General features: G+C 42.0%; 1 protein-coding gene across 10 annotated transcripts in view; it reads left to right on the plus strand.

Moving 5' to 3' along the window:
* The window catches only part of WDFY3 (WD repeat and FYVE domain containing 3), a 314732-nt gene that overhangs the window by 237518 nt on the left and 62632 nt on the right, over window positions 1-14582 (plus strand). For all 10 annotated transcript variants that reach the window (XM_075929522.2, XM_075929521.2, XM_075929520.2 and 7 more), the window contains 5 exons: window positions 581-680; window positions 3932-4092; window positions 6726-6955; window positions 7887-7996; window positions 13344-13526. In XM_075929522.2, coding sequence (XP_075785637.2) covers window positions 581-680; window positions 3932-4092; window positions 6726-6955; window positions 7887-7996; window positions 13344-13526 — 784 coding nt within the window. The remainder of the gene's footprint in view (window positions 1-580; window positions 681-3931; window positions 4093-6725; window positions 6956-7886; window positions 7997-13343; window positions 13527-14582) is intronic.

The following is a 14582-nucleotide window of genomic DNA, read 5'->3' on the forward strand; positions in this document are numbered from 1 at the left end:
AAAAGAAAAGCTTTTGGGGTTTATATTTATATTCAAATAGTTAAATGAAGTGTGCTATGCACTAGTGTGTGCTACTGTGAAATAAGGAAATGTCTGTTTTTCCCATTACAAATATCATAACAAATTTGTTAATATTTTAGTAGTTTCTGTTACAGAGAAAACTGATCTTCTTTATGGAAATGAAAATAACAGACTTGATGCAGTATAAAATGATACAGTTCAACTTCTGGATTGAACAGCATTCTTAAATTTAAATTTAAGTCATTGCTGTAAAAGTAAGGCGTGGAGTTGAAATTGAGTAGATGTATTCCAAGAGGCTTAGAAGTCAGAAATGGCAGTGGGGTGGGAGGGAATCATCCAGTCCCTCTCTTGCCAATGCTGGATAGGTACCTGCCATATGTGTTTCAGAAAATTAGATGTTTTTATTTATAATTAAATAAATAATTGATAATGTCCTTAGATTTTGTGCCTAACAAAGTTAAAATTTCCATGGAGTATCCACAGTTGTCACATAAGGTATCGCTTTTTGTTTTATGGCTGTTTCCTAAAAACAGCCTTCTGTCTTGATTATGTGTTTCAGGCTTCCCCTGAAAGATCAACAAGGACACAGCAGAAAGAATTTCAGACTTATATTTTGGACAGTGTGATGGACCACTTACTTGCCGCTGATGTTTTATTGGGTAATTTCTCGTTTCCTCTTGATTTATTGATGCATATGTCATCCTTTCTTCATTACCAAAGCCAACATCAATCTTTGGTAATTTTGTTTTTGTCTTTAATTTCTTCTCTCCTCTCTTCTTAAGATTTGGTTCTCCTTATTTTCTGTATCTTTTTGTTCCTTGGTGTGTAACTGGATACATTACTTTATTTACTCTCGTGACAGCAAATCTCCATCTTGCCCAATCTGTGAACTATTAGGAGTTTGAAGCATGTTTTACAATTATGAACAACAAAAACAACAACAAAAGACTGAAAAAGGAGACAAGACAAAATGGGACTGAATTTTATCACCCCTGCTGTGAATAATCATTCATCCCTCAACAGAGAGCTTGGCCCTTCCTCTTGTTGAAGTGCTGACCAGGGCTAGGATTGCTAAAAGTTGACCTTCTTCCCTACCCAATCTTTTATTATTTTGTTGTTTATGTTATTGCAGCATCCAAGAGAATTCTGTGGGATTAGAGCCTCATTGTGAAGGGTGCTAAGTCAACACAACAGGACACTGTCTTTTTCCCTGCAAAACTTGCAGTCTGTACATGGAAGTCACAGCTCAAGTGCTATGCTCAGTCACAACTTAGTTTGACTTCATGCTCATCAGCTGAAGTCCTAGGAATTATCACTTTGACCTCTTCCCCAACCCTGCACCAGGTCCAAACTAGGCTCTCCAAGGCCTTTATGGGTTTTCTGCTTAACTTTTCTAACTACAATAAACTTCCGATAATCCGGCACCTTTGGGACCGAGGGGGTGCCGAATTATTGGATATGCCGGAGTACTGGAAGAGGGGCTATGAAGGGTCGGGGGGGGGGGGGAGTCAGTAGGGAACTGCGCAGCGTGGGCAGCACTCCAGCTGCTCTGCCCCCAGCTTCCCCAACTCCACCTCTGGTCACTTTCAGCAGCAGCGGACTTGGGGAAACCGGGGCCAAGCAGCTGGAGTGCTGTCGGTTTGGTCCTGCAGCGCCACTCAGGTGAGAGGCGGCGCTGTGGGACCAACCCGGCAGCACCCCATCTACTCTGCCCTGGGCTTCCCCAAGTCCGCCACTACTGAAACTGACCAGCTGTGGACTTGACGAAGATGAGGGCAAAGCAGCTGGAGTGCTCTGCCCCACGGCTTCCCCAAGTCTGCTGCTCATCAGTTTCAGTAGCGGCGGACTTGGGAAAGCTGGGGGGCAGAGCAGTTGGAGTGCTGCCGGGTTGGTCCCGCAGCGCCGCTCAGGTGAGGGGCGGTGCTGCAGGACCAACCCGGCAGCATCCCAGCTGCTCTGCCCCTGGCTTCCCCAAGTCCGCCGCTGGTCAGTTTCAGCAGTGCCGAACTTGGGGGAGCCTGGGGCAGAGCAGCTGGGGTGCTCTGCCCCACGGCTTCCCCAAGTCCGCTGCTGCTGAAACTGACCAGCATCGGATTTGGGGAAGGCAGGGCTGAGCAGCTCCAATTGTCCGGCTGGCCGGAGCACTTCTGGGTTCCAGTTGGTGCCGGACTATCGGGAGTGCCAGACCACTGGATGCCGAACAACTGGAGTTTTACTGTAACATGCTCTTTAGGGTGATACTGAAGTTCTCCCCTGTCCTTCCCTTTCCTTCTAGTCTAGTGTCAGAAGTCACAGAAAGGAACAAATTTGTAACTGTCCCCTGCTCACCAAATGAAGATTTTGTAGCAGGTGTTATGGCTGCAGCCTGTTTTCAGTCAACGGTTGCTTCCCTTCTCCGTGGGTATTGATTATGAAGTCATCTGTAGGGGATACTCCACTAAGCAGCAGCATAAGAGCCAGCTATTAGTTTAGTCATAAGGAAACAAGAAACTGCTAACAGAGCTCATGACAAGGGCTATGCTCAGCATATGAATGTGAGACACAGACTGGAGATTTTGACTGTTGTTGCAAACTAACACTTGCTATTTGTTAGGAGATTGTATTAAACTAGCATTAAACAAAATTAACAGTACCAATATTACATTCTACAGAAGAGATTCTAGTAAATAGCTTACTCCATCTGAAAGTCCCTAGCTACTTGCATGCCTTCATCTCTGAATTTTTATTTCTTCTCAGAAACTATCAGCAGATGTACATCCTGCTGAGAAAGCTAATTCACTCTAGCTTTTGTTGCCAGGGAACTCTGAGATAAAATTGCTATTCCTGTTGAGAGGAAGAAACACACACAAACAATTTGGCTGTAGTTGTTCTTTAGCAGTTAATTCATGTGCAAATGCCGTATAGGTGTGCATGTTAGCAGGTGAATAGACATTAGACAAAATACAGATATACCTTCCTATTATAAAATTGATGGATCAAATTTACTTTGTGGTGTTGAGTATTGCAGTAGCAATTTTGGTTCCCTAGTGCTAGGTGCTTTGTATGTGTGAGAGAGAAATTTAGCAGAGGAATTTAGAGGTGCATCGTTCATGATGATTTAGAGCCTTCCTTTGGGAGACCAATATGCTGGAATCCTCAAATGGCTGATAGAAAGTCTCCATGCTTAAGGAACTAGCTCTTGATGGGAACAGTTTAATTAACTATTCTCGTATCTGAACTTCCTTCTTTGGAAAAATGTTATTGGGGAGGTTGTGGTGAGGCAGCTTTGTGGAGGCCTCTGATTTACTGGACTCCTTTCTCTAGTATTACACATAGGTATGGCAGGGATGTTGTGCTGATCTTGTTAGCCATCATGCTCCAGAAGGTGAACAAAACCCTGTGTCCATGATGCTTCTCTTATGTCTGACCCATAACTTTTTATACAAAAAAATCATATTATTGACTTCATGAACTCGGTAATTAGCACAGGGAGTTGTATTTGTGTGTCTCTGCTGTGTCCTCTTAGAGACACATCACTTTCTGGATTAAAGCCTCTGAAAAGTACAAATATACACAGATCACATTTCCTTGCTTGTATTGTTACCAGCAAGTACTAACATGTTTTAGTATGCACATATGGCAGTGTTTTTCTTCCTTCCTTGTTTTTCTCTGTGCTGCAAAATATGCCTTCCATGTCCACTTCCAGTTGTCTGTGTTATAGTTCAATAAAATAACTTGAATACAACATTTAGCTCCTTTTATTTGACTAGCAATTCCAGGTAGTATTTCACTCAGATGAAAGTAGGACTTTCTCCTTGTTGCAAATAAAGAAGTTAGACTTTAGAAAGCTGTTGAGCATACTGGACACAAGTACACAGTGTAGGAGGGGTTGTTCGTTGTTTAAATCATTTTCTTTTCTTTTGTAATTCAGGTGAAGATGCATCTCTGCCTATTACAAGTGGAGGCAGTTACCAGGTGCTGGTGAACAATGTGTTTTATTTCACACAGCGTGTGGTGGATAAGCTTTGGCAGGGCATGTTCAACAAGGACTCCAAACTTCTTGTAGACTTCATTGTTCAACTAATTGCACAGGTAACAAGTTTTTGCAGTAGTAGTACTACTTATAGTGCCTGGGAGTCTGTGTCATAATCCAGGACCCCATTATGACCAGTGCTGTACAAACACAAAAGTGGGGTCTCCAACCCAAAGAAAGCATATTTGTTTAATCAGTGTAGTTTTGAAAGAGTATCCAGAGCATTGGCTGCATGCTCTTTTATAACTTATAAATATCTAAACACATATTTTACATCTGCACAGCAAAATTTTTACATAATTTCATCTACTTTAAATTTCAAGCTGTGGTGTTTTAATAAGAGATTTTTTAAATATATATTAAAATGGAATGTAGCTTACTATTCTTCTTTGAGTGATTGCTCATGTACATTCCATTTGGAGGTGTGTGTGTGTGTGTGTGCGCGTGCGCTGCGTGCACAATCATTGGAACGTTTTTACCCTTAGTGGTACCCAGCCAACCAGCTGTGGAGCCTCCTGAAATGGCATCTCCATGGTGGTGTTTATAAGACACTGCTGACCCATTGCCTTCTCAGTTCCTACTTTCCGCCTGGGACAGTCATTGAAGTGTCTCTACTCTCTTGCTTTGCAAGTGCCTACTTGGTTACCCTGCCATGTAAATAGTTTAAGTTATAGTTTTAGTTAGAGCAATATTGTTGAATTTGTTCAGAGGGTTCCCCGTATGCACTTAGTGCCCCTGACCAGGGGATGCCACGGACTCAGGGATTTAGCTGCAGGAAGCCTACGCCCAAGGGCAATCCACATACATTGTACCTTAAGTTCCTAGGGCCACCAAACCGATAAGTGCTCCGTTTTCCAGGAGCTTTGACACTAAAATAAAGGAGAGAAACTATTGGCTCGAGCTTCTTTCCATATTTCCATTATGCCAGGCCACAGGCAGTTCCTGCACTTCACCAACTCCAGACACATACAAGCATCAGACCACCTGGGAACACAGAACAAGCTATAACCAACTGACTCAGCCATGAATGGTCCCTCAGGCCAGACATCACCCTCTCAATTTTCCAAAAGTGGGACTTTCCTCACATAGACTTCTTAGTGACACGGAGCAACAGGAAGTGCCGGAGGTTCTGCTCCTTTCTGAACCAGAGCCATCTCAGTCACCTGATGTGGAGGAGCCACATGTTCTTCTCTTTCCTGCCCTTTTCTCTCGTCCGAGCCGTCCCGACCATAGGATGGTTTGAGCCCCATAGCAGCCACCTCAACCAGCCTATCAATGAGACCTGCAGGGCCCAGGGCAGCCTGGGGGATTTCATGGGGGGCCTGGCACAGGATGAGAACAGGGGTTATTCTTCCCTCTTTTCCACATGCTTACTGCAGCGGGGGGGGGGGGGAGGGGGAGGAGCTAGAGCTACCCAGTATCCTGCTCTGCCACCCATCTATCAGACTGCTGAGGTCTGCTTCACCTCGGCAAGGTACCCCACTTCCTGCTGCTACATGACTGTGCAGGGGGGAGAGGAGGACAACCACTGTTGCCACCCTATGTCAGGCCCCCTGGTGATTCCCCAACTCACGTCACTCGGGGACAATAAAGTCAAATTTTTCATTTTATCCCTTTGCAAGCCCTGTGCAATCTTGCCTTGCATCTCATAAACTGGCAGAATTTACCCCTTTAATAGGAAGTGTGAAGATAGAGACACTTGTCCACCTTATCTTTCTCTTTGGCTGTGAGATGATAAAAATGATATAAATGCCTAGATGAATGGAAACAACTTGGAACAAGATTTCCCCCTTTAGCCCAAACATCTTGGACCTTCCGCACATTATCTGACAGACTCTGAAGTTACATAACTAAAAACTACACACTCATAGGATGTCATTTTGCAAGTCTTTAGTGTGTGAAAATTCCAGAGAAATGTATTAGACTTTTACATACCAAAGGATTTGCAGGTTTGCATGCATTGTGTTCATGCCAAACTGGAGCGGTGACTACTAACATGAAATCTTACATTGCTCTTTTACTCTGTCTTTGGAAATTTATGGGCTTTTCCCCTCAGCATTTTATTTTTTCTCCCTTTTTGAGTCTGGACCTTCATAGCATGACCTGTTGGTGTTTGTATGTAGTGGGTTCATGTTCTGATATGATACAATATTTTGACAGTGAAGCAGCTAATATACCTGAGTATTATTCTATACGCATATCTTTAATGTCTGAATGACCGTTGAAGAGAGATTTTTTGTTTGTTCTGCAGTTATTTTTTCCAATAATTCAAATTTAGAACCATTGTTGCAATATAGATAAGGGTCTTATGCTGAGAACCATTTTTTATAACTGGATTAGTTAAACCTGCTTTCAGATTAAAACTATTTTAAAAACTAATATGGATTTATGAGAAGATTTCTGTAGTAAGCTACACACAAAGAATTCTCCTCTTCCACTGAAGCTCACTGAGAAGTTTTGTTGTGGAGATGAGAAAATAGCATTTCAGAAGTTACCAGGGAGTTCAGTTCTCATTTCCAGGAATCTGAAATATTAATACGTATTGTGGTTAAGTGGGGGGAATTAATCCATATAAAGATTTTTTTGTAAAATGTAAGTTTTTTTAAAAAAATCAGTGGATGGTTTGAAGAAAAACATTTATGTGCAGCTAGTTTACTGTCTGACATATTAATTGTTGTGTATTTTCCATCAGTCAAAAAGAAGATCTCAGGGGTTATCACTGGATGCTGTTTATCACTGCCTGAATAGGACCATCTTGTATCAGTTTTCAAGGGCACACAAAACTGTCCCTCAGCAAGTTGCTCTCCTTGATTCCCTAAGGGTCCTTACGGTGAACAGAAATCTAATTCTGGGACCTGGGAACCATGACCAGGACTTCATCTGCTGTCTAGCTCACTGCTTGATTAATTTGCATATGGGAAGGTAAGTGTCTCAACCATCAGTTCATCATACTAAAGTCAGTCTTGTACAGTGCCTCTTCCTCTCTAAATGATGCTGTTTACTGCTGAATCAGAAACAGTTGGCAAAATTGTAGATATGTGATGATAATGTTTGATGACTGGAAAATTCAAGATAACTGAACTGGCTCATCTTGAAACAAAATTTCAATTGGGTAATACAATCTGAAGGAAATAATCCTATCTGGTTTTCCACAGCTATTTTCAGATATTTGTAAAGAAAATATGCCTTATTCATCAGCCTTGTTAAGCTTTAACAGTGTAAAATATCTGTATGGTATTGTGGCAAATGTCAGAAGACATACAAATGCAGTTGTAATAAATGTGGTTGATTGATTAAAGTGGGATGTGAGTTTCTAGGGGGGAAAAAGACTAGAATTATTTTCCAACTACAGATTTATTGTGCTCTCATTGCCTTAGCATTTGTGCATACAACGTTAATTAAATACAATCAGGCATTATATCAACTCTCTAGACCAACAGCATAAATATTCTTTTTAATCTATCCATCCCTCCCCTAGTCATAAATAACTGTTGATCCAGAGTTTGGCAAGTGCTTGACCAAATAATGACCCTTGCACTGTGTTGTAAAGGTTAGGAGCACCAATCTGAATTTTCTGGACTTTCATATTTTTCTAGTGACATTTTTCTGAAGCTTCCCATTTATGGCATTTGTCATTAATTTGAATTGTACAAGTTCCACCTTGTCTTTCCCCAGTGACTTGACTTCTTCATAAAACCGCAGCTCTGAGTGAGCCTGTATGCCACCAGAATGAGAGGTACTAGAAGCATGGTTCCTGTAGCATTATGTGTTAATTCAGTTTGATACCGCAGAACGATTTATCACTCCAATTCTTAACTCCTAACTGCTTCTGTTCATTCTAAATCTATTGTAGCAGTGTTGATGGGTTTGGACTAGAAGCGGAAGCTAGGATGACCACTTGGCATATTATGATCCCCTCTGACATAGAACCAGATGGAGTCTACAATCAAGATATTAGTGAAGGTAATAAAAAAAAACCCTCAGATTTCTGTAAATACCTTTAGATTCTTAAAATGTTCTCATTCTTTTTCCTTTCCTCACCACCAGTCTTTTCCTCATTTTTGGTGAGAGAAAAGGGTGGTGATCTGAGATGGGTAACATATCAAAAATGTAAAACACTTCACAGAAATATTGAGAAATATCTAGTGTCAGCTATCTATTTACCAAAACAGTAAGCACATTTCAGTCCCTTCCTAATACAGGTATAAAGGTCATTAAAAGTGTCAACAGTACTAATTAGAAGCAACTTTTATTTATACATACAGAGGCTAGTCCAGTATGAATGGATGGCGTTGAGTATGTCAATCAGACTGTGGTAAGCAGAGCTAAGAAATAACTGGGGTTAGGCATGATATATATAATTCAGTGAAAAAAGCAAAACCTGTTGCTCACTGGAAATTAGCTACCAATTTGGTCCAGAGAGGGAAACTGAGTCTGTCATTGGTGGGTGTTGAAAAGTAATAGAGTAGGTAGGATGCATGAGAAGCAGGAAGAGAGAAGAATCAAAGAGCCCCAATGATGCATGAAGAAAAGAAACAGGTATAATGTGGAGACATTAAAGCAACAGTTTTAGGAATCAAGAATTTCAATTAAAATTAAGTTCACATAGTCAATCCTTATCCCAGAGAGAGAGAGTGGCACTGCATTCCTATTCCGTACCCTCCTCTGTATTCATCTGGATCAGTTTGTCAGAACCAATCCTTAAAGGAGAAGATTCAGTGAGGTGAGCATTTCTAGTTTATGGCTATATATACACAAGAAACCATGTTAAAAGAAGATTGTTAGGGTTACAAAGTCAAAGACTCAAAAGAAATGCCAGAATTTAAAGATGCACCTGCAACCTTGATTCCACCTTATTTTGCATACACATTGTGATTTGTTTTTGAATACATGATCTCATACTGTGTTTTCCACAGGACCCCTGCCTCATTACATGAACAGAATGGACAGTGCTTAGGGAATGAGCAGCTATTCAGTATTTTGTTTTTCCTCATTGTTCAGCATGTGACCTTAGGGTTTATTTACTGCATATTACTCAAACTTTACTATGAAGACAGAATTATTGTGTCTCATGGTGTTTTTTCCCCCCTAAGGTACTCATTGCCTAGCATCTGAGTCTTTCACAAACATTAATTCTATCAGTGCTGTTCCCTATGGGTATTCACTGTGGGAAGGTGTGTGCCTGCAACCAGAAACTCTTCGAAAGCTGTGTCCATGCCCCTTGTGCTTTCAATCAAGGGCATAAAGGTGGCGCAGACAACCACTTCTGTGGTTCCTTTCCTGTGGTTTACACTCTGGTCGGAACCTCTTGTGTCCATTCTTCTTTGCTTCCTTACACATGCATAGACTCTGTAAATATTTTAAATAATAGTTTAGTTTGGATAGTTAGTTTAGCTTAATTTTAGAGCTATCTCTTCTTCTCTCCTGCTTGTTTCAGGTACCTGTTATGCCCGAAGTACAGGCTTTCAGCCTTTCCTAAGGGGGCTGTTCCAGCTCTGCAGGGGAGGCCTGCCATGGACAGGGGCTGCTCCAGCACAGCCCCTTCCTGAGACGGACCTGGGTGCCCTGAAGGCAGGGGCTGCTCTGACCGGGGCACTTGAAGAGCAAGGCAGGGGCTGTTCCAGGGTCCCTCAGAGCAGCTTCTGTCCTGGGCCACCTGCAGGCAAGGGCTTCTCTGACCAGGATACCATGGCCCCTGCCTGCAGTGGGGCAGGGGTGGAGGCATTCCAGCCCAGTGGTGGAGGGGAGGCACTCCATCCCAGCTGGAGCAGCTCCTCACTTCCCCCTCCTTTAATCAGTTAAGTGGTTAATCAGTTAAACAGTATGGCTATGTCTAGACTACATCCCTCTTCCAAAAGAGGGATGTAAATTAGGCAGATCGAAAGTGCAAATGAAGCAGGGATTTAACTATCCCGCACTTCACATCATTCTTTCAAAAAAGGGTATTTCGAAAATGAAACCACAGTCTAGAGGTGGTTCTTTCAAAAAAAAAAAAAAAAAAAAGAAACCCAGATGTACGGGATCTTTCAAAAAGATTCGAAAGATTATGGTTTCACTTTCAAAATACCCTTTTCCAAAAGAATGCTGTGGCGCGATTATGCAAATGAAGCGTGGGATATTTAAATCCCCGTTTCATTTGCACTTTCGATCTGCGTAATTTACAGCCCTCTTTCGAAAGAGGGATGTAGTCTAGACATGCCCTATGTCTTTACAAATGGACGATGAGTGGGAACAACACCTATTAATGGAATAGTGCATCTTCCAACAATGAATAATCCCATATGGGGATCTCGTTGCATCCCAACACAAGAAAAAGCATCTGGCAAACTGCTCCCAGGAATTCCAAGGCCTAGTTATCAGAAGAGACATCTCCATGGTCAGAACCACTGATGTATGCCTTCCCTCCCCTAGCTTTGCTTCCTTGTATACTCATGATGATCAGCCTCAGTAGTGATCCTAATGTTGCCTTGGTGGCTGAGGCAAATCTTGTTCATCTCCATGGTAGGGATGTAAGCATAAGCTTGTTGGATAGTCAACTAGTCCTTCAACTACTTGCTGACCTCCTCCCCCCACTTACTGCCCCCACTGTAACTTGAGACCATTGCTCCTTGTTCTGCCATCTGTCACCACTGAGAACAGCCGTGCTCCATCTTCTCTGGAATGTCAGGAAGTTGAAGGCTGCTATCAAATCCCCCATCACTCTTCTCTTCTGCAGACTAAATAGACACAACTCCCTCTGCCTCTCCTCGTAGGTCAAGTGCTCCAGACTCCTAATCGTTTTGGTTGCCCTTCACTGGACCCTCTCCAATGAGTCCAGATCCTTTCTGTAGTTGGGGGGGGGGGGCCAGAATTGGACACAATATTTCAGATGTGGCTTCACCAGTGCCAAATAAAGGTAATCACTTCTCTAGATCTGCTGGCAATGCTCCTCGTAATGCAACCTAATATGCCATTCGCCTTCTTGACTACAAGGGCACACTGTTGACTCGTATCCAGCTTCTCATCCACTGTAACCCCCCAGGTCCTTTTCTACAGAACTGCTACTTAGCCAGTCGCTCCCCAGCCTGCAGCAATGATTGGGATTCTTCTGTCCCAAGTGCAGGGCTCTGCTCTTGTCCTTGTTGAATCTCATCGTATTTCTTTTGGCCCAATCATCAAGTCTGTCGGGGTCACTCTGGAGTCTCTCCCTGCCCTGCAACATATCTACCTCTCCCCCTAGCTTAGTGTCATCCGCAAACTTGCTGAGGGTGCAATCCATCCCCTCATCCAGGTCATTAAGAAGAAGTTGAACAGTTCTCCATCCTGACAGATAACTTTCCCACTTACTCTCACATATATTATGGAGCACATATCAGGCTGCTACCACAATGTTTCATTTGCTAACATCTAACCTAGTGAGCAGACAATTGAACCTTCCCTTTTAATGCCACAAAGCACATTCTACCACCATTCTGCACTTCCTCAGCCTATAGTTGAATTGCTCCTTACTGTGGTCGAGGCTGCCTGTGTTTGGCTTCATGAGCCATGGGAGCAAAGGCTGAGCTGGTTCGACAAGAATTGTTATTGGCATGTCAACATTTTCATTGGTAATTTTCCAGTCTGGGAATAAAATTCCAGTTCACAGCTTGCTGAAGAGGCAGAAGTTTCTAAAGATGTACATGTCATGCACCTTTCCCAACCATCCCATGTTGATGTTGTTGAAATGGCCCTGGTGATCCACCAGTCCCAGCTGCTCCATTGAGATGTACCCCTTGCAGTGTATCTACTCCTCGGCACAGCGGTTGGGTGCCAAGATGGGGTTGCATGTTCCATCTATCACCCCACCACATTAGGGAAATCCAGTGCACCAATCCCCTCCACGTTTCCCAGAGTCACTACCCTCTGTAGCAGAAGGCTATTGATTGTCTTGGCTACTTAGATCACAAAGGCCCCCACTGTAGATTTTCCCATTCCATACTGATTCCCGACTGATCAGTAGCTTTCTGGCATTGCAGATTTCCACAGGGAATTACCACATACCTCTCTGCTGTAAGAGCAGATCTCGTTCTGGTATTCTTGTACTTCAGGGTAGGGAAAAGCAATTCACAAACTTCAATTAAAGTTACCTTATGCATATGGAAGTTTTACAGCTATTGCTAATTGTCCCATAGCTGCATGACAATGCAGTTCCACCAGTCTGTGCTTGTCTGACATCACCAGAACCAGCATTCCACTGTGTTCAGAGGATCAAATGCCTGTGGCATTTGCCAGTTGTTCATCTCAAGGGCTTCGCAGAACAGTATGTTCATCCCCTCCCAAGATTGGTTCTCATTCTGGCAGATCCTGGATACACTCTGGACATACTCCAGCATTAGGCATATAGCCATTAACATCATTATCATAGTGCTTTGATGCTCAACGGGATTCACAATGGATTCCATGCTGCTATAGCATCTCTGCAGATAACCAAGGGGAAAAAAGGCTCTCGAGCAGGAGAGAAGGGAGGAAATGAGTACGTTTTGGGATGGTGACAACATGTAACCAGAACCATCTGCTGCACAGTTTTGGTACTAGCATGCACTGGGAGCATAACTCAGAATGCAAAGGGGTGCAGGCACTATGGAATACTACCCATAGTGTGTTGTCTAAAAGTCGACAGTAGCCCCTATTGAGGACATTGAATTCTTGCACACAGAGGGGACATACACCTTTGACTTTACAAAATTAGGTGCTAAAAAGTTGATCTTAAGAAATTTGACTTTATCTCTTAGGGTAGATATGGCCTAAGCCCCAAATTGATTATAAGTAGTTAATGCTCTGAAGAAATACTGTCAGTACTTTTTTAGAGTTGTGGCATCAGTGTTGACTATGGTTATGCCTATTTGTATTTCCTTCTCACAAACATTTATGAGAAAATTTGTGCAAACCAAAATTCTGAAAACACATGAAATTTGTGAAAACCAAATTCTGAACAAGCATTTGCAGTGGGCTTGTTGACTTGCTCATCCAATCTGGAAACAGGAGCAATGCTGTGTGACTTACAAGACCCACAACTAAATCAACACAACTAGAATCATGACTACTCAGAGAGAAGTGTTTGTGATCATCAGTCCATGGTAGGAGGAAAACTTGTTAAAAAATTGTCCAATGCTTTCAAAGAATTTGATGAAAAAGCAGTCTGGTCACAGACATTTTGCATGCGGGGAATACAAAACTTTCTTTGTCAGATACATATTTTTGTATTATTGATTCATTCAGTTCATTAATACTTACTGTAAAACTGCCAAAATATAGTGCAAAATAATCATTTATGATATGTTTACCTGTTTAGGTCGTCAGCTTCTTTTAAAAGCGATAAACAGAGTATGGACAGAGCTGATTCACAGTAAGAAACAAGTTTTAGAAGAAGTATTCAAAGTCACACTACCCATCAATGACCGTGGCCATGTGGATATAGTTGTTGCAAGGCCTTTTATTGAAGAAGCAAGTTTAAAATGCTGGCAAAATCACTTGGGTAAGAATAAATGTGAAGATATAATATTCTAAAATATATCAAATTGGTCTGTTGTCTTCTACACCAAGTACTCAGTCTTACGTGTTTTGTACCCTTAATAACAAATTTAGGATGTTCAGACACGCAGATAAACATAAGTTGTTGGGGAAAAGTCAACATGGTTTCTGAAAAGGGAAATCATGCCTTACTAATCTACTAGAAAAACAACAACAAATGGTCTGGTAACACTTTATAGACTAACAAAACATGTAGATGGTATCATGAGCTTTCGTGGGCACAGCCCACTTCTTCAGGTGACTGGAGTTATGAGTTTTGGATGTGTGCACCTGAAATAAATAGGAGAGAGGTGGGGGGGGGGAGGACACAGAGTGTCAGTAAGTATCTGAAGATTAGATAGTTAAACCGAAGCAGATAAAAATCAGAGTCAATAGAGACTATCTAGTAATGACAAGTAAGTTGTCATTGGATAAGCCTCTTGTGGATTGGTAGCTGGTTAAAAGACAGGAAACAAAGGGTAGGAATAAATGGTCAGTTTTCAGAATGGGGAAAGTCAACTAATGGTGTCGCCCAAGGGTCCATACAGGGGACCAGTTCTATTCAACATATTTATAAATGATCTGGAGATAGATCAACAATAAGGTGGCAAAATGTGCAGATGATACTAAACTGCTCAAGATAGTAAAGACGAAAGCAGATTGTGAAGAAGCTTCAAAAGGATCTCACAAAACTAGGTGATTTGGGCAACAAAATGGGAACTGAATTAATGTTGATAAAATGCAAAGTAATGCACACTGGAAAAAATAATCCCAACTATATGTATGAAATGATAGGACTAATTTAGCTATCATCACTCAAGAGAGAGATTTTGTAGTCATTGTGGATAGTTCTCTGAAAACATCCACTCAATGTGCAGCAGCAGTGAAAAAAGCAAACAGAATGTTAGGAATCATTAAAAAAGGCTAGAGAATAAGACAAGGAATATCTTATTGCCTCTATATAAAACCATGGTATGCCCATATCTTGAATACCTCATACAGATGTGGTCACCTCATCTCA

Source organism: Pelodiscus sinensis, chromosome 4, assembly GCF_052426305.1.
Source record: "Pelodiscus sinensis isolate ZL-2025 chromosome 4, ASM5242630v1, whole genome shotgun sequence".
Taxonomy (NCBI): Eukaryota; Metazoa; Chordata; order Testudines; family Trionychidae; genus Pelodiscus; species Pelodiscus sinensis.